This window comes from Ambystoma mexicanum, chromosome 3q, assembly GCF_040938575.1.
Source record: "Ambystoma mexicanum isolate Mex_15411 chromosome 3q, UKY_AmexF1_1, whole genome shotgun sequence".
In the NCBI taxonomy this organism is placed as follows: Eukaryota; Metazoa; Chordata; class Amphibia; order Caudata; family Ambystomatidae; genus Ambystoma; species Ambystoma mexicanum.
The window spans coordinates 16070832-16095824 of record NC_090926.1 but is presented as its reverse complement, the minus strand read 5'-3'; the positions used below and the strand labels follow the sequence as shown (position 1 = coordinate 16095824).

The 24993-nt window shown below is 46.8% G+C and overlaps 1 protein-coding gene across 3 annotated transcripts in view; it reads left to right on the top strand.

Annotated features, from left to right (window-relative positions):
- TAB1 (TGF-beta activated kinase 1 (MAP3K7) binding protein 1) overlaps positions 1–24993 on the top strand; it is a 332479-nt gene that overhangs the window by 21407 nt on the left and 286079 nt on the right. For 2 of the 3 annotated variants that reach the window (XM_069652950.1, XM_069652949.1), the window contains exon 2: positions 5794–5930. The exons of the other annotated variant lie outside the window; for it this stretch is intronic. In XM_069652950.1, coding sequence (XP_069509051.1) covers positions 5794–5930 — 137 coding nt within the window. The remainder of the gene's footprint in view (positions 1–5793; positions 5931–24993) is intronic. 3 annotated transcript variants of the gene reach the window in all.

Genomic DNA, 24993 nt, shown 5'->3' with positions numbered 1-24993 from the left:
TAACTGCCTCTTCTCTATCACCTCCAACTCCTCACTGCCTTGGACTGACCACAACTGCATAGAGTTCTCTATTCCTATCACCAAAAACCTTAAGACTCTGACCCCTGCCAGCGCTGCACAAGTCAGAAGCTCTAAAAAACTCACAGAGGAGAACCTACGCCCATACCTCAATACCCCAGTGCTAGCCCCCCCATTCGCTAGCGACCCCAATATCCTAGCAGACATCTACAAAGATGTCCTCACCAAAGCTATCAATGTAATAGCGCCACTCGAATGGAAAAAAGAGAAGAAATCCTTACACTCCAACTCCTGGTTTACTGAAGAACTGCACTCAATGCGATCCCACAAAAGAGCAGCACTAAAAAACTGGCAATCTGACCCCTGCACCAATACCAAAAACATATTCAATTTAATCTCCCACCAATACAAGAGAGCTATCTCCAATGCCAAAGCCAACGCCTTCAACACTCGTATCGCCAATGCCAAGTCACACTCCAAAGAGATTTTCGCAATCTTTAATGAGCTCATCTCCCCCCCCAATACTCCAGATGAAATAATCAAAGATGAAGCGTGGTGTATCAGCATTCAAGCTGCCATGCTTCACAAAATTGACCTTCTCCAAAAGAAAATCAAAGACCACTGCAATGCACTTCCTCACCAGACAGGAACCAAACCGACCAACACCCCACCCACTTCCTCCAAGCCCACCATACCTGACTTCTCCTTCAGAGATGTCACTGAAACAGAAGTTATTAACCTTCTAATAAACCTCAAACCCTCCCCATGCAAAGGCGACATTTGCCCACCTAAACTAGTCAAAGACTGCGCAGACTGCCTTGCGCCGCTCCTCACGGCATTTATCAATGCGTCCTTTAAAACAGGCATCATCCCAGCCAATCTCAAAGAGGCTTGGGTCCGTCCTCTCCTAAAAAAACCGACTCTTGACCCCTCACAACCCAACAACTATAGACCAATAACCACTGTGCCATTCTTGCTGAAATAACTGGACAAAGCCGCACACTGCCAAATCCAACACTTTCTGGAAACCCACTCCATCCTCGGGACGAGGCAATCGGGCTTCCGGAAAGGACATGGCACAGAAACAGCCCTGGTAGATCTGAAGAGCCAGATCACCCAAATCATGGACAAAGGCAAGCCGGCCCTTCTGCTTCTTCTAGATCTCTCAGCCGCGTTTGATCTGGTTGATCACAAGATTCTCACTTCCCACCTCACGCACTCATCCAACTTCTCCAAAGAAGCAGCCGCCTGGATCACTTCCTTCCTCGAAGGTAGGGCCATGAAAGTCTTCTCGGGCATCGCCAACGCCATTCCCACGACAATCCACTGCGGGGTCCCTCAAGGTTCCTGCACTGCACCTACACTCTATAACTTGTTCACCAAGTCCCTCTTTGACAAACTTGACTCATACGGCATCACCTACACGAACTACGCGGACGACACACAAGTACTTCTACCCCTCTCAGGCTCATACAACGAAGACGCAAAGGCTCTCCACACTATCTACTCCATCATCAAGGCATGGATGGCAATTAATGGCCTCTGCCTCAATGGTGACAAGACTGAAATCTTGATATTAGGTCAACAGAACACCTTAGACAAACTGGACAAACTGTACACTAACTTCTCCATTGACAACTCCATCATCCCCGTGTCCACAGCCGTCAAGACACTGGGAGTATACCTTGACTCTTCGCTATCAATGACTAGACAAGTCAGCGCAATCACTTCCGCATCCGCACACACCACCAAACTTATAAACGCCATCAAGCCCTACCTCTCTAAACCTAACTGCCTCTCCATAGCGAGGGAGCCAAATTGGACTACTGCAACGCTCTCCTAGCAGGCACATCAGCCAAAAACATAAGTAGACTACAAATCACGCAGAACAACGCTCTCCGGGCCGCTCTTAGTATCCCAAGAAGAGAGCATATCACCCAGGCCAGGCTCTCAGCCCAATGGCTCCCAGTCAAAGAACGGATCACCCTCAAAATCCTCACCCTCACTCACAAATGCCTCTCCTTCTCCGCCCCGTCCTATCTTTCAGATACCATCCTCAAACCTTCCTCCACACGTCCCACTAGGACGCAATACGCTAACCTACTCTGCATCCCACGCATCAAAAAAGCCAAAGCCGGAGGTCTAGGTTTTCCCTACATTGCAGCACAGACATGGAACGCTCTCCCTTCAGACATCCGAACGGAAAACTCACTTCCCATCTTTCGCAGGAAACTGAAAACCTTGTTCCTTGCAAAATAACTAGCAAACTCTCAAGAAGCCATGTAAATATACTGCCTTGCTATTGTATATATTTCCTCTGTAATTTATGTACTACTTGTAACTACGGTTTCCTTTGCAACTAAGATTGTAACAAGCGCCACGATGCTTCTGGGCTGATGTGCGCTCAACAAATTTGAATGAATAAATAAATAAATAAATTAGTTGCTTTCTAGCTAGGTTTTCACCATGTAAATCACCTCCATGCATATAATGGGAGGTCACATTTATTCTTCAGTTTCAGGTAAAACGTGGTCTGAACAATGCACCAAGCGATACCCATCTGCACAGCCACTTTCTAAGACGACTCCTTTTCAGTTGCCATTGTCAAAACAAATCACACTGCTTCTCCTCCATGACATTAGGTATTGCTATTATCACTATTAGGCAAAATATTGTTACTGTAGTAGTATGATTCCAGTTATTGATTTTATCACACTTCACTATTGTCTTGCTGTAGTGGCACCAAGATGGGCTTAGAGTAGTTCTGTTAATTTTTAACAAACCGTACAATTGGGGAATTTTAATTCTAAGCCAGTTCATGTGGACTGTGTGGTGTCCCTCTGTCCCCACTGCTTATTTACTTATGTCCAGGGCTCCAGATAAGCGTGTGACGTGGGTGTATGCTACTCCCCAATTCTTTGAAATGTGGGATTGAAACGATTTTAGAGTTTAAAATAATAGTTCCTGTTCCATGCATGGCAAGTAAGATATATATTTTCAGTCCAAACAGATATTTCTTTAATTCATACTTTTTTGCACCTAATAATTCATGAGCATAAAAAGATGCATTTTAACCTTAACGTTCATCTTCCAGTCAGGCAGTAATAATATTTGAGCTTATTCCCATGGCAATAAGCTAATAACATTGATCCGAACGTGGGGAGCTGTGTGGATGGAAACAGGTGGGGTATTCGCATGTTCATGTGTCCCAGTTTTTTGGGCAGAGTAATTTTACGCCTCCTTTGTATGGAGTATTTGCCTATTTTTAGGAAATAAGTCGCTGGTACACCCTATATTGACCTGCTTCTCGGACGAGAGATCACCACATACATACACATAAGAAGTGACCTTTTGCTTGTGTCTCCATGGTCCGCAGTAGAGCTCCTCCATGCTGTCTGTCTTCCATATAGAAAATGAGCAACCGGAACTGGAAAGAGCCTGTGGTCTGAATTTCTGAAACTGCCAAAATCTAGATTGCACTTCTTGGACCATGTGACCAGCTCCAAAATCATAATGCCAGCCTTGTGCCTCCTGATTTGTTTGCAATTGATATCCCATTTGCCAACGAAATAAAAGGTTTATGGCTAGAATGGGAAGTGGACCTACTGATCAAAGTGCAAATTGGGACTATGACAAAAGGTGTTTCTTTGGCTGAGGATATATTGCAGTTAAGGAATGTCATGTGGTTGTGAGGTCTCTTACCAAATCAAACTGGATTATGCCGGGTTGGGAGCAAATGCGCTACAATAGCTGACAAGTTTGAAAAATTGGACAGTACACTTTATGCATGGGCTGAAAGAGAGATTCTCTTTCCTTCGCTAGCCGCTTGATTGGCTCCCAATGAAATGCCAAGTGATGTCTCAAATGTTTAAAACGTTGTCATGGTTTAGCTTGATCCTATCTGGCAGATAAAATATATTCTGGCCTGAAACTTGCATTTTTCATGTCCTCTTTCAGTGGACCCTCGAGTAAAGTCTGAGCAAAGGGAAGATGGAAGATTAGCAGTGCAAGACCCTGGTTATGGAGTGCACTGTCATTGACAGTACTCTGCTTGACTAATATGTTGTCCATTCAAAATACTGTAAAGATCTAACTATTCTGCAAATATTCCCTTTTAGTAAGCCACTGCTATGCTACCCTTTGTATTGTTGTCTTTGACCCAATTTGCAATTGTTTTCTGCTGCTCCATTTTACTAAATCCAAGAAATCAATTACAAATAAATTGAATTGCTAGCTGCTTATAGGGTTCAAAATTGAGGGGGGCTGGGAGCAATTTAGATCCGGCTTGAAGCCTAGAAGTGCCTGTTTAGCTTGACACCTACAGCTACCTTTGGCTCCGGAGGCCACCTGATGCCAAACAAACACACCTATGTAAAGTTAACTCTGTCCCAAATGCACAATCTGAAAAATAAACATTAGGGCGCATGGATGACATTTCATGCGAAAGGAGTAATACATCATGGACAAAATGATACGTTTGCATCTTATGTGCAAGTAGATCGTTATGTTCTTGCTCCTTGTTCCCTAGTGGTAACTCCTGGTTCATGTTTAATGCTGGATACACAGAAGCTTCTTTTAGCTCATGCTTAGCCAATCGTAATTTCCGATCCCTGTTGGTACTTTGATAAACTCCAAGTAACTTCCTTGTCTCTCGTTTGGGACCAGGATTTGCCACGGGCTGTAAGAACTAAGGTAAGTTCTTTCATCTCACTGTGCATTAAATGTCTGCCACGCCCCAGAATCTGTGCAATCTCGGGCCAGTCTCCTGACCTCTTTGTGCCTTAATACAGTTTTAGCTCTGTCACTGTGTTTCTGCTGCCTGTGGAGACTCTGCCCCTGCATGCGGCTCAGGCCAACCGTCTAATAGTAGTGTATAATAGTAGGCTGTAGTCGGATGTAGGTTTAGCAATTTTAAGATTTATTGTGGTGTTAACTTAAACAACAGCTCTCCTTGTGCACATCAAACAGTATTAGTTTTCATGAGGTTTGGTTTCCGTGAAAGGGTTAATGCAGTCCAGAGTTCAAAAGAAGCTCCACTTGGCTTCTCGCATCTTTAAAAGGGAAAATAAAGTCAACTTAATTCTTTTTCTCCACGGACTGACTCACCCTCTGTTCACTGGGTTAAGAAAACAAAAAAAAGACAAAAATCCACATGGAAGGCACAGTCCTTGATTAATGGTTGACGGCTGGCGCTTCTCCTCAGCGAGTCCGCCTCTGATAGGGATCTCCCCTGTGCCTCTCAATGAGCTCCTAGTATGCCCAGTCACAATCACCTTTCCATTCCTCTCTGGTCTCCGGCTCGGCTTGCAGCTGTAATCAGAAACACCTGGTGAGCTCTCTGTTGCTGCATTTAAGCCCCTCTCTGCTCCTCCCCTCCCTTCAGTCTCCAGCCAGTTTTCCCTCCCATTCCCCACACCTGCAGGGCGTTTTCTTTCCTCAGTCCACCCAGTTTCATGCACCGTTTGACCCCACCCTGTATGTCTCTGGGGCCACCGATCTACATGCGGGCTGACTGCATTATACCAGTGCCAATCTCTGGTACACCTATTTCCATGCTGTATGATTGGGTTGTATCTATGCCGTTTTCCCTTTTTAATTCTGTCTCAGCCCCCTCCTTGGTTTCGTTTCTCGTGGTGGTTTCTGGGACATGTAGTTTTCTTTTGATTTGCTGTGTAAACCTTTTGTTGGCTGGGTCTCATTACTAGAATAGGATCCTCCCTTGATTCTGTTGCCTCTTTGACCACCTCACACGTAGATATAAATTCTTTTCTGCAGGAGCAGCAGCCAAGCTGGACTGATGACCTGCCACCATGCCAACTCTCTGGGGTGGGCTCAGCCCCAAATTGCTTTTACACTGCTGAAGGCCAGGACAAAGAGGAGCACCCTTTTGAGGATAACTGGCTCAAATTCAGGTGAGCAGAGGGACCCTTCCAGGCCTCGATTATGTGGCAAGTGTTGCCAACGTGGCTAAAATAAACAAGCACTTACTCAATTTAATTTTCCAACATATTTATTTTTCTTTAAACCCCACTGCAGCATGAGATTCTCGGTTGTAAAGACACTGTACAGTGTGCACTATTCTATTCACCACATTAGTCATAGTTACTTCATCTTCTGTGATGCTAATGAGAAGAACAGTTATCAGATTGTGTCAGCAGCAGTCCTTTTGCATCATCCTTTTTATCCTACTGGTTGGTACTGTTTGGTTGAGATGCTGAATTTTCCCTGTCCTTTCTGAATTAAGTACACCTGCCAGATCGATGGCAGGCACTCTGCTTGCAATTGAGAAAGAGAGCACAGCACTATCAGTGGTGAGCATTGTCAAAATCATTGGTGTCAGTTTCTTGTAGATGTCTGCAGCAGTTGCCTTGCAAGATTGTACCCCTTGAATGATTGTGCCATCTTGTGTATGTTGATGCCTGCCTTAAACACTAAAATGGGGTGGGTGGAAAGCTTTTAACATGGCATAACCACTAGCAATTCCACTGGACACCTTCCAGTCAAGATAATCTCCCATAAGTAAATAAGGCATGCCCTTTCCCCCAAATCAGCTGTCCATCTGAGAGTGGCAGGTAATACACCGTCTGCAAAGATGGACAAGCAACCTTAGGTCTGAGCCACTGAGCATGTGATCCCAGATGCGTTTTGGCAAGCATATATTCAAATTTGGGTCCTTTTCCCACCATACGTAGGGAATCGAACAGCTACTGCATCACAGCCCAACATGACAAAAACATCCCTGAGGTTAATTGTGCTCCTTGCAGAAATAGACATGGCTATCTCAGTCATGGCAGAGAATTCAGGTAGGTTGTGGATGTATCTCTAAGGGATCTGTGGTACCTCCTGTGCCTCCGATTTCGCTGGCTCTCCAGGCACCTGATTATCTGTTCATCGTTCAGGCATTGCAATGCTTCCATGATCTCCTCCTGACCTGGTCACAAACCTGTGGTCTACTCTGCTGGAGGCAATCTTTGCACTTGATGTCCTCACTTAAAACAGATGTACTTTATGCTTCATTTGGCTGATTGACAGCAGATTCCATGCAAAATTGCTATACGTTATGCCTGTAAGAGAGAAAACGTTTTCTATCCACGCATACAGATGTGCTTCTTACACTCCAGCAAATCCCTAGTAGGAGTCGAAACTTTAAAAGCAAGCTGTGGCAATACTAGCACATTTCTCTTCTTGAAAAATCTTGTAAGAAAAGGGGTTTTCTCGCTGCAGTAGCTTTCACCTGGGGCCTTGGAACCTCATTTGCCACATCTTTTGATTTGGTTAGTGGGTTGCCTGCTTTTTTGTTGCATCTCTCAAGGATACACTTGCAATGTGTAGTTATACCAAGTTAAGTGCAAAATTAGCAGTTGTTATACATTTCACACATGAGTGCTGGGCCAGTGCAAAATAAAAGTTGTTCAATCTATTTTATGCATATAGTGCAAACATAGTTTAAAAGTACCAGAGCGATTTGCAGTGGGAGGGTGCCAGTATTTGGCTTCGCATCCTATACAGTAGTGCAGTACTGTTGATGTAGAGAGGGCAGGAATTTTATCAGTCTGGCAGGTAATGTTGAAAGGGCCATGTTTTTACTATTTTGCGGAAGATGAAGGGAGAACAGTGGGAATTTCGAGCCCCTCCTGGTAAGCGTTCCAGATGGTTGGGGCGTGGCAGAAGAAGGACTTCAAGTCTTACCTTTTCGGCTAGTTTAGACTTCAACCTTTTATTGGTTTTGCTATGTAAGGCATGAGAGCCTCCAGAGGTGTGGGGTTTCGCTACCAAGTATGTTGGTGTTCCGTTTGAGACTGCGTTGTAGGTGGTCTATGCAGTTTTGAGCATGACCTTGGCAGGGAGAGGCAGTCAGTGAAGCTTGTGCAGTGTAGGAGAGATCTGGTCGAATTTGTGTACACATGTAATGAGGCAGGATGGGCTGCCTTGATGGGAGGCCAGTTGCGCAGCTGTAAGCAGGAATTCATCCCTTCTCCCCAAGCAGGAGTCCACCCCCCACCCCCTTTCTGAGGCTAGGGAGGTGAGCCCACTTCGCAACACCCTCCCTAGAGGTAGAGGCAAGTGGGATCTCTCAGAGAGAGACTCCTCCTTTGGGGACTAGGACTCCCGTTCCTGTGAGGAACTCCCTGTTTGTATTTATTTTATTTATATAGGCTTTGCCCATAATACCAGTAACATTGCAATGACACAGCACAAAAACATGCCCATGCATGCTGTGCCAACACAGATAAGTACCTACTTCCAGCGAGGTGGCGAGGGCAGGAGCCCCCACCAACACCTCACCTACAGCCACAGAGGACCCCTGACCTGGCGACCATGTTGGATCGTCCATGCTGACGAACTGCAGCAGCAGACACCCATCCACGGTGAGGCCCGCACTGCATGCCAGCATCTGATGCCAGATCCTCCTATTTTGCTGCCCCTCACCTGCTTTGTCGCCCTCGAGCTGCTTTCGGTGCAGAAACAGCTGATCTAACCGCTTTGCAGGAAAACAAAATGCCGGGAGTCTCACGGCACCAAAGTGAGGCTTGAATCTGTTGCTAAGCAACGCCTCGTGTATTTTATCTATCAACATCTGCCGGCAGGCGGAAAGCCGGCGGCCCGAGGAAGGCCAGATAAAGGCCATCCTGTTTGCCCTGTTCGCCTTGTGATTCTCAAAAGGGGAATCCTGTCGTCCCACAAGACTCTATTGTAATCATCTTTATACCCATCAACCAGCTCCTTCCGGTTTCTTGCCGGAGCCACCAGCTGCAAGTCCCCCTTGCCCTCACAGGCGAGCTCTAGCACAGCACTCCTTGTGCACCTTCGCCCTGAAATTAACGGGTAAGCCAGCCTTCAGTATTCCTCCTGCATTCCCCAATCATTACGCTGACTAACGCCGTCCCTTACACTAAAACCAACATTTGTACTTTGGACTTGACACAGTCTAATTCGCTATCCGTGTCTCAAATGCTGCTCGTTGCACCGATAGTACCTGATTGCACATACCTATGATCATGTGATCACTTGATTACGCCCAGCATCTCCCGCTACGGGGCACCGCATCCTATGTTTGACTCTCGAAACTATGTCCATGCCTGTCTCTCGAATTTAGGTAGCTGCATCAGTTGCTACCACATCATGCTTTGTTCCACCATGGTCAATGCCCTGTGCTGCTGCCCGAGAATATAGTTTTTAGACAAGTGCCATCTGCATTTATATATGGACCTTGCTATTGTGCTGCTGGCCTGTTATGTATGCTTTCTGAGCCGCGCTAGGTCACTCCCCTCAGGGTATCGTACCATCTATACTCCTTTAAGGTTATTACATATTTGACCCTGCCTCGGTAATGCACATACTTGCCCTGTCTGTTCCCTGGTAGTTTTTAGCCTGCTTTGCATATTGAACTGCTTACATGGTATGCCCGCCACCCTGGCTGTGTACAAGTCAAGCTACGGTGTTGGTCTCGTTCACTCCCTGCTCTCTATAACGCCTTTGCCGCCCTTACAAGTGCTACGGCACTCAATACGGTCACCATACCTGACTGTAGTCCTGCCTCCTTGTGCTGTAACCGCTCTTGCACCCTATTTAGCCCACTGACCATTCTAACTCGCGCTCTCTGCACATCTGCTCTCTTACAATGCTTAGCAAGCTCATGTCCTCGACCCTAATCAGCACACGTCCAGGTTGCGGGTAGTTTTACACTCTAACTGTGTTGTCCCTTAAGGTCGCTTACAGACCATTTCATATTGTGTTGTGCCTTAAGGTCGCTCACAGAACATTTCAAATTGTGTTGTGCCTTAAGGTCGCTTACAGACCATTTCAAATTGTGTTTTGCCTTAAGGTCGCTTACAGACCATTTCAAATTGTGTTGTGCCTTAAGGTCGCTTACAGACCATTTCAAATTGTGTTGTGCCTTAAGGTCGCTTACAGACCATTTCAAATTGTGTAGTGCCTTAAGGTCGCTTACAGACCATTTCAAATTGTGTAGTGCCTTAAGGTCGCTTACAGACCATTTCAAATTATGCTGTGCCTTAAGGTCGCGTACTCTGCGGCCTGCAGCTCTATTGCTGTTGGGTTTGGCAAATTCCAGACGCCCTCTGATATATGCAATTTAGTCACTGATAGGACTGTCATTTCTAGATGCCCCCTGATGTATGCAATTTAGCCGCTGATAGGACTGTCATATCTAGATACCCCCTGATGTATGCAATTTAGCCGCTGATAGGACTGTCATTTCTAGATGCCCCCTGATGTATGAAATTTAGCCGCTGATAGGACGGTCATATCTAGATGCCTCTGATATATGCAAATTAGTCGCTGATACGACTGTCAAATCTAGATGCCGCTGATATATGCAACTTAGTCGCGGATAGGACTGTCATATCTAAATGCCTTCTGATGTATGCAATTTAGTCACTGATAGGACTGTTAAGGTAGATATACCTCGCTGCTTGCATTTTAGTCACCATTGAGTTGTCAAATTTAGACGCCCCACGGCTACCTGCCTCCCAACATGTACATCACCAAAACACTCCTAATACTCACTCTTTGCACCCTACTCTGCACCCTTCTAACCATCATAACAATGGACCACACCAATTCCACACCTTGCAATCTGCAAGAGAGAAACACTCGGCTTAGAGCGAGGCTGCCTCGCCTCTATGACCTCAAAAACAAAAGAACTAGACCACCAGGCTCGACCTCAACCCCTACTACACATGACCCTAACCGTCCTGCCTTAGTGGCAGAAAGAAGCCATAAACTTCAAACTGACCTCTATAATCAGAGGAGGCCTAACACTCCCAATCTCAGACTGATCCAAGATAGAATCAACTCCCAGCCTATCAGGAGCTCTCATCAATGCGAGGTCCCTCATAGCACATAGCACTGAAATTGCGGACATACTTGCCCTGGACAACTTAGATTTACTCGCAATCACTGAGACCTGGCTCCATGACGCCGCAGGTCCTGCACTCATGATTGCCGTACCTGATAATTACAACATACTAAGAGTTGATCGCCCCAACTCTCGGGGAGGTGGCCTAGCCATCATCGCCAAAACCAAGCTAGATGTAGGACTCACCCCTCACCCGGAAATAACATCATGCGAACTCCTCTCAGCCAAAATACCTATCTCTAAGAATAGCACACTAACTGTCCTCCTGGTGTATAGACCACCAGGCCCACTAGGCAACTTTGAGGAAGATTTATCTAGCCTCCTTACTAACAACATCAAAGACACTACCCAGCTCCTATTATTAGGCGACTTCAACTTGGGTTTTAATGATAATGAGGACAAACAAGCCCACTCCATCCAATCTATTCTAGTTGATCATGGCCTGACCCAGAACATTTTCGCCCCCACGCACATAAAAGGACGGACATTAGATTGGATAGCCAACCGAAACTGTAACACTACTATCTCTAAAATCTTGCCACAAACATGGACGGATCACCACCTCATCAGTTTCTCATTAACTATAGAACCGCCTAAACCAATTAACCAGGAAATAGTACCAGCCATGCCAACCAGAAGTAAAAAAGACATTACTTCGGAAAAATTGCTCCCTCTCCTCCTACCAGCCCTTGCTGTTAGCAATACTAACCCGGACCCTAACATACTAGTTGAGACATTCAACAATGCCATGTCCAATGCTCTGGACATAATAGCCCCCATCAAACTTAGTAAAAGCAAACGAGAATCTCATCTCAACTCATGGTTCACCCCTCACCTCAAAGAACTACGAATCCAAAAGCGCAAACTCCAAGCTATCTGGAGGCATACATCCTCGGCGGAGAACAAAACCATCCTTAAGAACTTTGCCAATAAATATAAGAAGGAAATAATCCAAACCAAAAAAAGACACATTCAATGAGAGAATTAGCAAGGCTAATTCTAACTCTAAAGAACTCTTCTCCATCCTCTGGGAAATGGAAAACCCTATTGCTCCCGTAGACAACGTCCCCAAAGATAAACAGTGGTGCACTAGCATCCAAAATGCCCTAGCTAACAAAATTGCAACCTTGCAAACTAAAATTGCAAAGAAGAAAGCATCCTTGAGCCCTACTAGAGCCCACACCATCCACTCGACTAATTCACACAGAACAGCCACCCAACACAATTGCCAACCTTTCAGTTTTACTAACATATCCATCTTAGAAACTGATAAGGTGATCATATCACTAAAGCCTTCTAACTGCCAAGGTGACAACTGCCCTGCACAAGTCATTAAGGACGCAGCACGAGATGTAGCACCCTTCATCTCTAAACTAATTAATGCTTCATTTAAATCTAGTACTGTACCATCTAACCTTAAAGAATTCTGGGTACTACCCCTCCTTAAAAAACAGACCCTCGACCCAGCCATCCCTACCAACTATAGGCCAATCACCACAGTCCCATTCCTCCTCAAAATCATCGATAGAGTAGCCTACCTCCAGATCCAAAACTATCTGGAGACGAACCAACTACTAGGATCTCGCCAATCTGGTTTCAGACCATTACATGGCACTGAAACGGCCCTTATCGATTTAAAAACACAAATCGACGAGCTGAAGGATAAAGGTAAAACAGCTATGCTCCTCCTCCTTGATTTATCAGTGGCCTTTGACCTGGTGGACCACGCAGTGTTATGCACCCACCTAGCGTCTGCCGCCTATTTCTCAAGTGAAGCTATAGCCTGGGTACAATCCTTCCTAGCCAACCGTACGATGAGTGTTCTCCCCTTTAGCCTCAGCGGACCCAATACATATCACCTGTGGCGTCCCACAAGGTTCATGTGTCTCACCTACCATGTACAATATCTTCACTAAGCCACTCTTTGACAAATTGGACAGACTAGGGGTAACTTATACCAACTATGCGGACGATACGCAGATCCTCATACCACTATCTGGCAACTTTGTCGAAGACACAGCTCTAGTAAACAAGATCTACCTCATCATTCAGGCATGGATGGCCTCCCACGGCCTCTGCCTGAATGATGACAAAACTGAGATACTGATCCTGGGTTCCGACTCCAACCTCAGAAAACTTAGCCCAAACTACCGTGCCTTCAACATTGATGGCAACATAATCAAAGTGGCAACGGAGGTAAAAACACTAGGTTTGTACCTCGACTCCACGCTGTCTCTTAAATAACAAGTTAATACCTTAGTGTCCTCCACAGCTTACACCGGCAAATTAATCAGGGCCTGCAGACCCTACCTTTCCAAATCTAATTGCATCACCCTAGCCAATGCCTTAGTAATGTCGAAACTGGACTATTGTAACGCCCTCTATGCAGGTGCTAGCAAAACTGTCATAAACAAAATGCAAATACTTCAGAACAACGCTCTTAGAGCAGCTCTGGACATACCCCGTAGAGCCCACATCTCTAACATCAGAAAAGGCCAGCATTGGTTAAAAATCAGTGATAGAGTTCTTCTTAAGACACTATCCCTCACCCACAAAGGCCTGAATAACAATGCGCCCCCATATATCTCGGCCAGACTGACAAGAAAATCCTCCACTCAACACACTAGAGCTTCTAACCACTTTCTGCTTGAAACACCCAGATTCAGACTATCCAAAGCGGGTGGGGCAAGCTTCCCGGTTAGAGCTGCTCACGCCTGGAATGCACTGCCCACCGCACTGAGAGCCAACCTACCCTACACCAGATTTAGATGCAAAGTGAAAAGTTGGCTTTGGACCAATGACGACCTACAATTGCGCTAGGCCAGGACCTATTAGAATTTTTAACCACCTGCTACCTCTGTTACCTGACATTAGACTATACTAAACTAGTAACCTGTACTTCACTTATCCTGTACCTAATGCATTCTGTATACCGGCTCTGTAATTTCTTCATGTACTGCATTCCCTGTATGTACTCCATGTATGCAACCTAAGCTCAAGTATTCTTATGACTGCTGCGCCCGGCTACCCCTGGGTTTTGTGCGCATTATCAAATAAACAATACAATACAATACAATACATGTGAGCAAACTCATGTTAGCTTGGCCCATAATGCCAGTCCCATTGCCAGGCTATTGTATGGAAATATGTTCATGCAAGCTATGCCAACATAGGCGATAACACCTTTAAGCTGCCATTTTCCATAATACCAATAATATTACCATGTCACACAAAAAAAGATCAATGCTTGTCCTCGTTTACCAATCACCATCCTCTTGTAAAGTGTCCATGCACCAGCTCCTTCCATCACAGCCCGCAACCCCCTATCTCTTTTTATCACATTACAAACACAACATCCCCACGCAGACTGAATCTCACTCGAGAATTCATAACCACACAAGCTCACACACAAATACTCTAACACAAACTCACACTTGAACACACACATATGCTCACATCCAGGCCCAGACTGGCCTATAGGGCAATAGGCCCATGGCCGAACCAAAAATACAAAATGCTGGTGTGGGCCAGTTGTTGGTCAAAATGGCCTCTTTTTGTTTTGGCCAATTTGGGCCAGTAGATGAGTTTATTCACTCTGCAGCTAGTAGTTTTGACCAGTGTTGCTGAATAAATATTCTTTAAAATACACAATTAGCATCACAGGTTATCAAAAAACACCTCCTTGGTTAATATTCAAACTGTGTCACAAAAGGAATGAATAGCAATTTGCAACTTTGGGCCACTTTTTCATTGGTGCCCGAGACAATTGTATGTCCCAGTTTGACCCTGTTACCATCGCACATTCATACACCATTATAGCACTTGCTCATGAACAGTATCACTTTCTCTCTCAGAGACAGGCACACACACACATTTGCCTTTGTACTTACCTTCAGGCCGCAGTAGCAGTTGCTTCATCAAAGGGCTTCGAGTATCCATGCACAGTACACACAGGTTAGAGGTCAGGTGCCTCCCTTCAGTCCTCCATCTTATTACTCTGAATCAGACTGGGGTGGGTGGTCAGCAGGGGAAGGGAGAGGGGTGGGTGAAGACATTGGGCCTCATTACAAGTTTGCCGGTCTGCGAATTACGGTACCGGTAAGCTTGCCGGCACCGTAGTTCCCGGACCGGCAAATTACGAGTTGTGCTCGTGGGTGCCTTTCTGCCCACCAGGTCGGACCTTTTTTATAAATGGTGGCGGTGCATCCGACCTCCCCATTCCCATTTAGCCCTATGGGGCTGAATGGGGAGCATCTTTTTACTGGCGCCTGCGAATCGGCAATAACCGGGTCGGCCGGGTTGTAATGACACAGTAATTGCCCATTCGTGGGTGCCGGAAAATATTGCAAGTCTGGCAGCAGCCTGCCGGTTTTACCGGCAAGGTGTTGTAAATCTCCCCCCGTCTCACCTGGGATCGCTTCTTGTTCTGTTCCGCGGGAGGATTCCTCTTGTGGACGGATCGGGTCTTGTATAGGCTCGCTTGAGTCTCGTCCGACTCCAGCGCGCGTTCAGAGTTCCAGGAAGGTCGCTGTTCCAGGATGTCCAGGAAGAAAGTAGCGGTCGCTAGGGTTGAGTATTCCGGGAGCAGATTTAGAGGGGGAAAGCTGGAGGAAGGAAGAAGGGACCAGGAAACTAGGAATAGTGGATTCGCCGAACAGCAAACACACACGTCTAGTCACTACCTAATGATAGCTTTGAGACGCACGGGGCAGCGGCGGCGTGGCCAATTTATAGAACGTGCCGTGTCCAACGTAAAGGCTGGTGCGAGGCAAGTCACTTGGCACGGCGATGTTGGGAGTAACAAGGAATACAAGCCCCGTCGTGATAAGGACCAGGAAGTCCAGAAAGGGCAAGTTCTATGGGTCATGACAGCATGCCTCCTCCAAAAACCTGTTCCACCAGGTTTGCCCGGGTGTATGAGATGGAATCTTCTAAGCAATCGAGGGGTATTTAGGTTAGAAACTGGTTCCCAGGTTCTCTCGCTAGGAGGATATCCTTTCCATTCAGGTATTGAAGTCGACCCCATTTATACCTGGAATCGCATATTCTGGACACTTCATATTCCAGTTGATTGTCCACAATCGGAGGACTGGGTCTGCAGGTTTTCCGGGTGGATCAGATGTAGGGTTTCAATAGAGAGGTGTGAAAGACTGGGTGTATTCTCTTCCACGAGTCTGGCAGCTTGAGCCTGAATGAGACAGGATTGATGATTTCCTTTATGGAAAATGGTCCATAGTACCTGGGGGCTAATTTGTTTGGCCGTAGATGTCGTGGTAATAGTTTCGAGGACAACCAGACTTGATCACCAACGGAATAAGAAGGCTCTGGTCTTCTTTTGGAGTCCGCATAATTCTTAGTGCGTGTCTGGGCCTCTTCCAATTGTTCCTTGGCTTCCTTGTGTATGTTGATGAGAGTCTCAATCCATGAATCGAGAGTAGGTACTGGTGTGGGATGTGGAAGAACAGAAGGTAAAACGGACGGGTGAAAACCTTGACTGCAATAGAAAGGGCTGACCTTGACTGCTGAGTGATCGGAATTGTAGGCAAACTCGGCCAAGGGCATAAGGAGTGACCAGTCATCCTGAACCTTGGTGGCAAAACAACAAAGATATTGCTCTAGAGTCTGATTTACACGTTCCGTGGCTCCATTGGTTTGTGGGTGATAACCTGATGAGAGAGCGCATTGTATCCTTAGAATACGACAGACGTTTCCAGAATTGTGAAACGTATTGAGGTCCTCGGTCCGATATGATCTTGGAAGGAAGTCCGTGAAGACAGAAAATGTGTTCCAGGAAGATTCCAGCAAGTTCTGAGGAGGATGGTAGTTTATACAGAGGCGTAAAATGAGCCATATGAGTGAAGAAGTCTATAGTTACCATGATGGTCGTGTATCCTCGGGAAGGTTGTAATTCCACAATGAAGTCTATAGCAATGAATACCCATGGTCTTGTTGGCAGCGATGGTTGCAGTAGAAGACCCGCCGGTCTCTTGTTATCATGTTTGTTTTGACTGCAGACAGCACAAGCTTTGATGTACTGTTGTACGTCAGTCTTCATTCCAGGCCACCAAAACTGTCTTTATATAAGACGGAGGGTGTTAGTTATGCCACGATGTCCGGAGTGAAGGGTATCATGGCAGAGGTTTATCATTCTTTGTTGTAATTTCTGTGTAGGAATGACCAGTGCATTGTCCCTGAATAAATATCCTTCCTTAACTCTTAGGTTCCATGGATTCTTCCTTGAAATATCCTTCCAGAGGTCAGAGGACTGGGTTTGCACTCGGATTTCTTCCAGGAGGTTGACTGCTTGAACTACAAAGATCGTGTGGGGAAACATTTTAGGATAGGCCTTGTCTTCAGTGGTTACATAGTCAAGACGTCGAGATAAGGCATCAGCAATCATGTTTTGTGATCCGGGAACATGAGTGATTTGGAATTGGTACTGGGCAAAGAAGTAGGCCCAACGCGCCTGACGACTGTTCCTGCACTCCAATGACTGTAGAATTTGAAGATTCCGATGGTCCGTGCGGACCTGAACTGGATATCTAGCACCCAGAAGTAGATGTCGCCATTCAGTGAAGGCTTGGCGGATGGCTAAAAGTTTGTTTTCCAGGACGGAATAGTGTATCTCACTGGGAGTCAGGGTTCGTGAGAGGTAAGCAATAGTTTATCCTCAAGTACCTGTTTCAAGACAGCTCCTATGGCGTAGTTAGAGGCATCCTTTTCCACTAGGAATGGGCGATTTATGTCAGGTTGGACCAGGATGGGGGCTTGCGTGAACTCTGTCTTCAATCGTTGGAACTCTTTTGTCTGCAGGCTTATGGGTCCTGAAGAGAGGGGTCTTCCGTCGATTGCTTCCATCGGCTGCATGGTGCTTCGTGTCTCGTACGGAATTTGATGACTAACAACCCAGTCTTGATCAATGAAAATTCCCATAGCTCCGCAGTCCACCAAGGCCAGAATGGGATAGGTCTTATTCTTGGAGGGCGACAGGATGGCCTGTAGTATCACCAAATTGTTTTGTCAAGGAGAGTTCAAGGATGGAATTGATGTGGAGCAAACATCTCTCTCCCGACACCTCGCTCCATCTAGGATCGGGAGCTGGCGTTTCCCGAACGGCTTGGAGGGGCTAGAGGACATTCTCTAACAATGTGTTTATCCGAGACACAATACATGCACAGGCCTGTGTGGATCCTTCTCATCCTTTCTTGTGGGGAAATAGGTCCACGGAAGGCTCCTATTTGCATGGGTTCCGGATCAATGTCAGGGGTTGGGGCAGGATCGGTTTTTACAGAAGTCTCAAGGGAGTTCTTTTGAAAGGGTATCTTGGTCTTTCTTCTTTCAGCCTTTCTTTCCTGGATTCGGAAGTCTATTTGCATGGCTAGATCCATAAGAGTCTGGAATGAGTTAGGACGAGCCACTCTGGCTAATTCATCCTTTATATCCTCATTTAGACCCCTGCAAAATAGAGTGAAACTTGCTTCTGAAGACCAATCTGTTTCCTTGGCCAGTTGTTTGAATCTAGTAACATATGTTAGCATATCCTGGGATCCCTGTCGGAAATCAAGTAACCGTTCCTGAGCACTATAAACCTGTTCTGGGCGGTCGAACATAGTTTTGAGTGCCTGAATAAATCCATCATAATCATCCAGAAGGGCATCTCCAGAGTTGACTAGGGGAGTGGCCCAGGTCAACGCGTTCCCTGTGAGGTGCGAGATTATGAAGCCCACCTTCGCCCTGGAAGTTGAAAAATAGTAGTGCTTAAAAGTAAAATGCACCAAGCAGGAATCCACGTAAGGACTTTGCCAAGCCAGCATATTTGTCTACCACTCCACCCAGTAACACACTCTCCTTGTTAGCGGAGTCGCGAATCAAAACAAGTTGCTTTAACGCAACATTCTCCGCTTTTAAGTTCTGTACTTCAGTTGTTAGTTCTTGCATGCCACGCATGAGGTCCTGGACTGCTTTCTCCATAACAGTATCAGTGTCGGTCGTTTGGCGTCTCAAACTGTCGTAAATCTCCCCCCGTCTCACCTGGGATCGCTTCTTGCTCTGTTCCGCGGGAGGATTCCTCTTGTGGACGGATCGGGTCTTGTATAGGCTTGCTCGAGTCTCGTCCGACTCCAGCGCGCGTTCAGAGTTCCAGGAAGGTCGCAGTTCCAGGATGTCCAGGAAGAAAGTAGCGGTCGCTGGGGTTGAGGATTCCGGGAGCAGATTTAGAGGGGGAAAGGTGGAAGGAAGGAAGAAGGGACCAGGAAACTAGGAATAGTGGATTCGCCGAACAGCACACACACATCTAGTCACTACCTAATGATAGCGTTGAGACGCACAGGGCCGCGGCCAATTTATAGAACGTGCCGTGTCCGACGTAAAGGCTGGTGCGAGGCAAGTCACTTGGCACGGCCATGTTGGGAGTAACAAGGAATACAAGCCCCGTCGCGATAAGGACCAGGAAGTCCAGAAAGGGCAAGTTCTATGGGTCATGACACAAGGCTACCGACAAACTAGTAATGAGGCCCATTGTTTCCAGCCATGGACAGGATTTCCAGTGGCCATTCTGGGAAATATGTGTTGTACTGTCTGCAGAACTTGTACTTTTGTAAGCTGACGGCTGCAGCCTGCAGACATATTTTTATACGCTCCATGATGCAACTGCAGACAGTGCAGAGACACAGTGTACTGCACTGTGCACAACAGCACTTAAATATTCTGGGGGGGGGGATAAATGCCATTATATCCCCGCCACTTAAAATTGTGGGGAGGATTTGTCCCCTCTATGCCCCCCATGTCCTACGCCCAAGCAGTGGCGTTAACCCTAACCACTGCAGGTAACTGGGAGACCCAGGAGGAAGCTGCAGGTTTTTTATTTTATTGTTCCCTCTGCCGGAGTCCCAATTCATGCACATCCAAGCTCTTTTCATCTCTTCGCATCCTGACACCTGTGTGCGCTCCCCGCACCATTTACGAGGCCACATACTGATCTAACTTGCCCTGCATTGATCATTCACCCTGCTTCCTGACTCTTTACTTCTACAAACTTCACCATCCTATCTACAAGTCACACCGCTACAGTCTGCCACCTTGTCTTCTGGTTGTATTTCCCCACTTCTGTGTTCAATGGCCTGCAGGAACAAACTATTACCTTACCTCCACATGAGGCAGTGCTCCGGTGTCTTGTGCCTCACTCTGCATTGCTCTTAATTGCAATCCCAGCCTGACACACGTGACATGGCCAGCAAAATTCAATCTGTGTACAACAACCTGCCTGCTATGTTTTTCCTAGGCTTTATTACCCCTATGTAGTAATCCAAATTTGGGGGCTGCGATACCAGTGGCTGCACATAAATGTTATGGCCTTCACCTTACTCTAATGTCTTACCTGTGTGCCTTGTACTACTCCTCCTCTATAAATCTATGCCTTATTCCCCTCCTCCTCTATAAATCTATGCCTTATTCCCTCTATTTAAAAATCAAAATGGGTTACTGATACTACTCATTTAGTTTATAGTTAGATATGTTCTACCTTATTTTAGCAAGCAAATCTATGTTCTTGCATGTCTGTAGAAAAAGAAAGTTGAATCTGCCTAACTGCTGGCTGTGTTTAAAAGTTGTTTTTCCTCTTCTGTGTGAAAGTCAAAGCTGCCTACTCCTGCCATTACTTCTGTTTTCACTTTGACACCCCATATCCCCCTCTCCTGCTCTCTCCCCTACTGTTTGTGCTCTGCTACTTTGTTATAACCCATCCTTCCACACCTGGCCTGAACCTTGCATCGCTGTGCGGCTATTTGGGTTGTGCACTGCAGTACCCCCCCCTCTCTCCCCCACCCCCCTTTCTCCTCGTGGTGCTCTTGGTCTCACCCATCTTCTCTAACTGCTTCTCTACACATATCATACCTCTCTTTCCAAGATTTAGCTAAAAATGTTCAAGAAGGATCTCCTGGTCTCCAACCCTGGCCGCCCATCGCCGACACCTATGTCAATGCCTCCTTCAGGCAGACCCTTACTGACATCTTCTTCATTCCCTCTCCAGACCTTTTTGGTTCCCTTCATGATCTCTGTACTCTACCCTCTCTTGCTCTCCCATTAATGGAGGCACCCACTGGGAGCTACTCTTGGCATTCTTCCACTCTTCTAGGTTGCTCATTAATGTCTATCGGAACGGCACTGGCATGGCCCAAGTTTCTCAGCCCAACCTCCTCCTTCTCAATAGGCACCTCCCGTCCCTCACCAACCCCCCACCCCCATCCAACCCCTCTCTCCTGCCTCCCCTCCTTCTGTCTTCTCCCTGGCTCCTCAGAAGACCTTCAAATATGGCAACATGCTCCACTTGGCTACCCTCAATGCTCACTCTGCTGGCAAACACTCGCCTGACATCTGCCACCTGCTTGAGGACCTCGACTTAAATGTCCTTGCTCTCACTGAAACATAGTTCTCGGAGAGCTGTCACAAGTTTTGACACACTCCTCCCTGAGGGTTACAAGATCCTCTAAACCCAAGCATAACCGGTCCAGGGCCGGAGTGACCCTCATCTTCCCTGAGTTGGTCCCTGCTACTATGATACCCAAACAGACTTGCCTGTTTTTAATGCCTTGTCTGCAGGCTTGGTGTCTGCCCTTGTTGCTCTCTAACTTTGGCTGCTATCTCTACAGGCCCCCTTGCACAGGTCTCCCACTTCTCTCTGAATTGGCTGACCTCGCTTCTTTTCTCCTGTCTGTCTCCTCCAAGCTTCTCTTCCTTGGAGACTTCAGTATTCACCTTGACTCCCATGATGCAGCCTCTGGGTCTTTCCACAACCTCTGTGACTTTCTCTCTCCATTCTTCCCTCTGCTCCGACACACACTGCCAGACACACCTTGGATGCTTTTATCTCCTCAGACCTCCATTTCCAACCCTCTAGTTACTCATCTCTCCTGGACTGATCATTCCCTCCTTTCCTCTCATTTGGACGTCCTTGGTCCCCTGGCTAAGTTTCCCTCCCCCGCACTGCCAGCCCCTGTCGCCTTCACTTGACCGATGAAGCGAGTGTCAGCTGCCGCTTTTGCCACCACTTTCACTCCCCCTCCCCCTCCTTCTCCTTCCATTGACTCTCACTCTGACACAGCCCTCTCTAACCTTCAACTCTCCATCGCCAACACTCTGGACATCCTTGCCCCTGTCATGAGGATCCGCCTGAAGCCTTCCTCCAAGTGTAACTCCAGGTATGACTCTGATCTGGCTGCTCTGAAACGCAAGTCCAGAGTAGCTGGGCAGAAGTGACAGGCTTCGAGCACATCCCCAGACAAACTGGCCTGTTGCCTGCAAGGCAATAGAGACTCACCATCTGCTCTAAAAAGAGGACTTATATCCAAGCCCACTTTTCCACTAACAACACAGCTGAACTTTTAAAAATATGCAAGGAATTCTCCCTGCCCATTGCAATCTACACTTCTCCTCTGCCTACCCTGGCACTCTGCACCTCTCTTGCCTCTCACTTCACATCTAAAACACAGGACATCGTCTCTTCACTCACCCCTACTCCGCATCTTTATCCCTCCCCTTTTTTCAGGCCTCTCTTGGACCCCCCCCACCCTCCACCCTCCCCATCTAGTCCCTTCTTTTTTGTCCATTACACCTGATGATGTTTCTAGACAAGTACACTCTATGAAAGTCTTTCAAACAGGTTCACCCCTGCTCCTCCAGAACTATCAAGGACAACATTGACTCCCTTGCTCAAGCCATGGCCAATTTCGGCAATCACTCCTTTGCCAGTTGATCCTTCCCTGCACTCCTCAAGCACTCCTTTGTGCACCCGCTCCTCAAAAAACCTTCTGCTGATCCTTCCTGTCCAGTAAATTACTGCCCCATCTCTACCACCCCCTTCTTGAGCAAACTCTTGGAGAAGCTTGCCATCTCCCAGCTTGTCCTCCACACTTAATCTGCTGGTTGCCTCCATGACCACCAGTCTGGCTTTAGAGTGTCCAGAGGCACGGAAAAAGCTCTCCTGAACACCCGTGAAGACTTGTTCACTAAACTAGATTCCAGCTGTTCTTCTGTTCTCATCCTTCTTCATCTCTCCTCTTCCTTTGATATGCTCAACCACGCCAATCTGATAAAATGGCTACGTGAAACCCTTGATTTCTGATGCTTGTGGATCTGCTTAGAATCACATGCTGTGCATATAGTCCGACTTCTAGTGGAATTTGCAGAGCATTGCATCTTTCTTTCGAAATTCGAAAGGACCGTCGACATGGGTGGGACTGTAACAATATCCCTAACGTGACGTGTAGTGAATCCAAAATCCCTGACATGTCGATGTCCCACCAGATTGTTTTTTTCCACCAACCTAGTTGGTCGCTTATGCAGAGCTCGTAAGAGTTTATATTGCTAAGTTCAGTTCCACGACCTACGGTTGTCTAGTCAATTCGACATTCGATGACTGCTTTGTGGGTTGCCTGCCGTCGTCGACATCTGCAACTGCTCGGCGACTGTTCAACGACTGTCGACTGTGTGGCTTCGGCCCTCTGGCCAGGCCCTAACAGTAGGGTAAGTGGGGCCCTGTGTTTTATTCCTCTCTCTTAGAATATATTTCCTTCACTCCTCTTTCTCTTCTTGGTCTGGCTGCCGCTAACTTCTGCTATGGAGAGGACTCCTTTTAAATTCTCTCCGTCGTGTAACAGCAAATTTCCCTGGAAAGACACCCTTTGCCGATGCAATCAGTGTCTTCTTGTGAACACGACAGACTCCCATGCAAGATCTGTAAGCTCTTTCGCCCGAAAATGTTGAAAGACAGGCGGACTAAACGGTGTGCGGCCTACGCTATGCAGGCCGAAAACCTTTCCCCCGTCGGCTCTTCGGACGATGAGGAATATGAGGGCAGCCATGGCTCCAAATTGGAAGTCGGGAATAGGTGTCCTCATTTTTGGACATTTTCCCTTGGAATTGCAACACATCTACACGCGGGTAAGGTACTTTCTTATCCACTGGGAAATTATTGTTAAGAATAACACTAGTTCAACAGTTCGTCAATATCAGGGTTTTGTTTGTTTTGTCTTAAAGGGGGGCTCCTGGTTAACTCGTCCTCCTCTTTTTGTCCATACTTGACTCAGAGTTCAGAGGTGAGCTTCCTCCTTGTCCTATCGATTACATTCTGCATTCTGTTCTTGTTCATGTATACCAACCAAGGCCTTTTGTTTACAGTCAGCGATGTTCCAGTTGTGTCCCTCTACGTCTTTCTCTTAATTGCCTGCTCAGCTGTATTGTTATATTGGCAGAGTGGTACATTATTGGGAAGAACTCGCCCTCTACACGATTAGTTCAAGGTTAGTGGACCTGGTTAAACCTAGACGTAGCAGAGGGTGTTGTGACACCCTCACTATGTAGCCAGCCATCAAGTGACCATATGTAAAGCCATGCGACTGATGTGGATGCTTGCTTCCTGTGTCTACGTAGTTCCTCGCGCTCATCTGCGCATGCGTCCCATGCAAGAGTGGCTCTTGAGCCAATGGTGTGCAGCCAGTTGGGCGATCTAGTGGTTGTCTCGACAGCCCTTGTTCAGACTCTGCAGTGGTGGTCAAGGGAAAACCTTCTTCAAGGGAAAACCTTCACCACCCCTGCAGTAGAAGCCACTCTCACCACAGATGCATCTCTGACTGGGTGTGGAGCTGACCTCCTTCAGCAGACTGCACACAGCGTGTGGTCACCACTGCTGGCAGTGTTCAAGGCACTGAATGCCTTCCAAACACACCACCAGGGGATAACCGTTCTAGTCACTGACAGTACTATGGCCATGTACCACGTAAACAAACAAGGGGGGGGGGCTCACTCTCTAGGGCTGTCCCAAAACATTTGGAAGTGGGCACTCAAACACAACATGTTGCTCCTTTCACAAGAGATGCATGGACATACTCGGAGAGGCACGCAAACCTACCACCAGATATTGCTACTTCAGCAAATGGAAGCACTTTATTATCTGGTGTAATGTCAAGGGTATCAACCCTGTTGATTGCTGACTTAAAGATATCGTCCTTTACCTAACTCGCCTGTTGGATTCAGGACTGGTTTTCAAATCTCTTAAAGTCCACTTAGTTGCGCTTTCGGCGTACACCACGTCCCAGAGC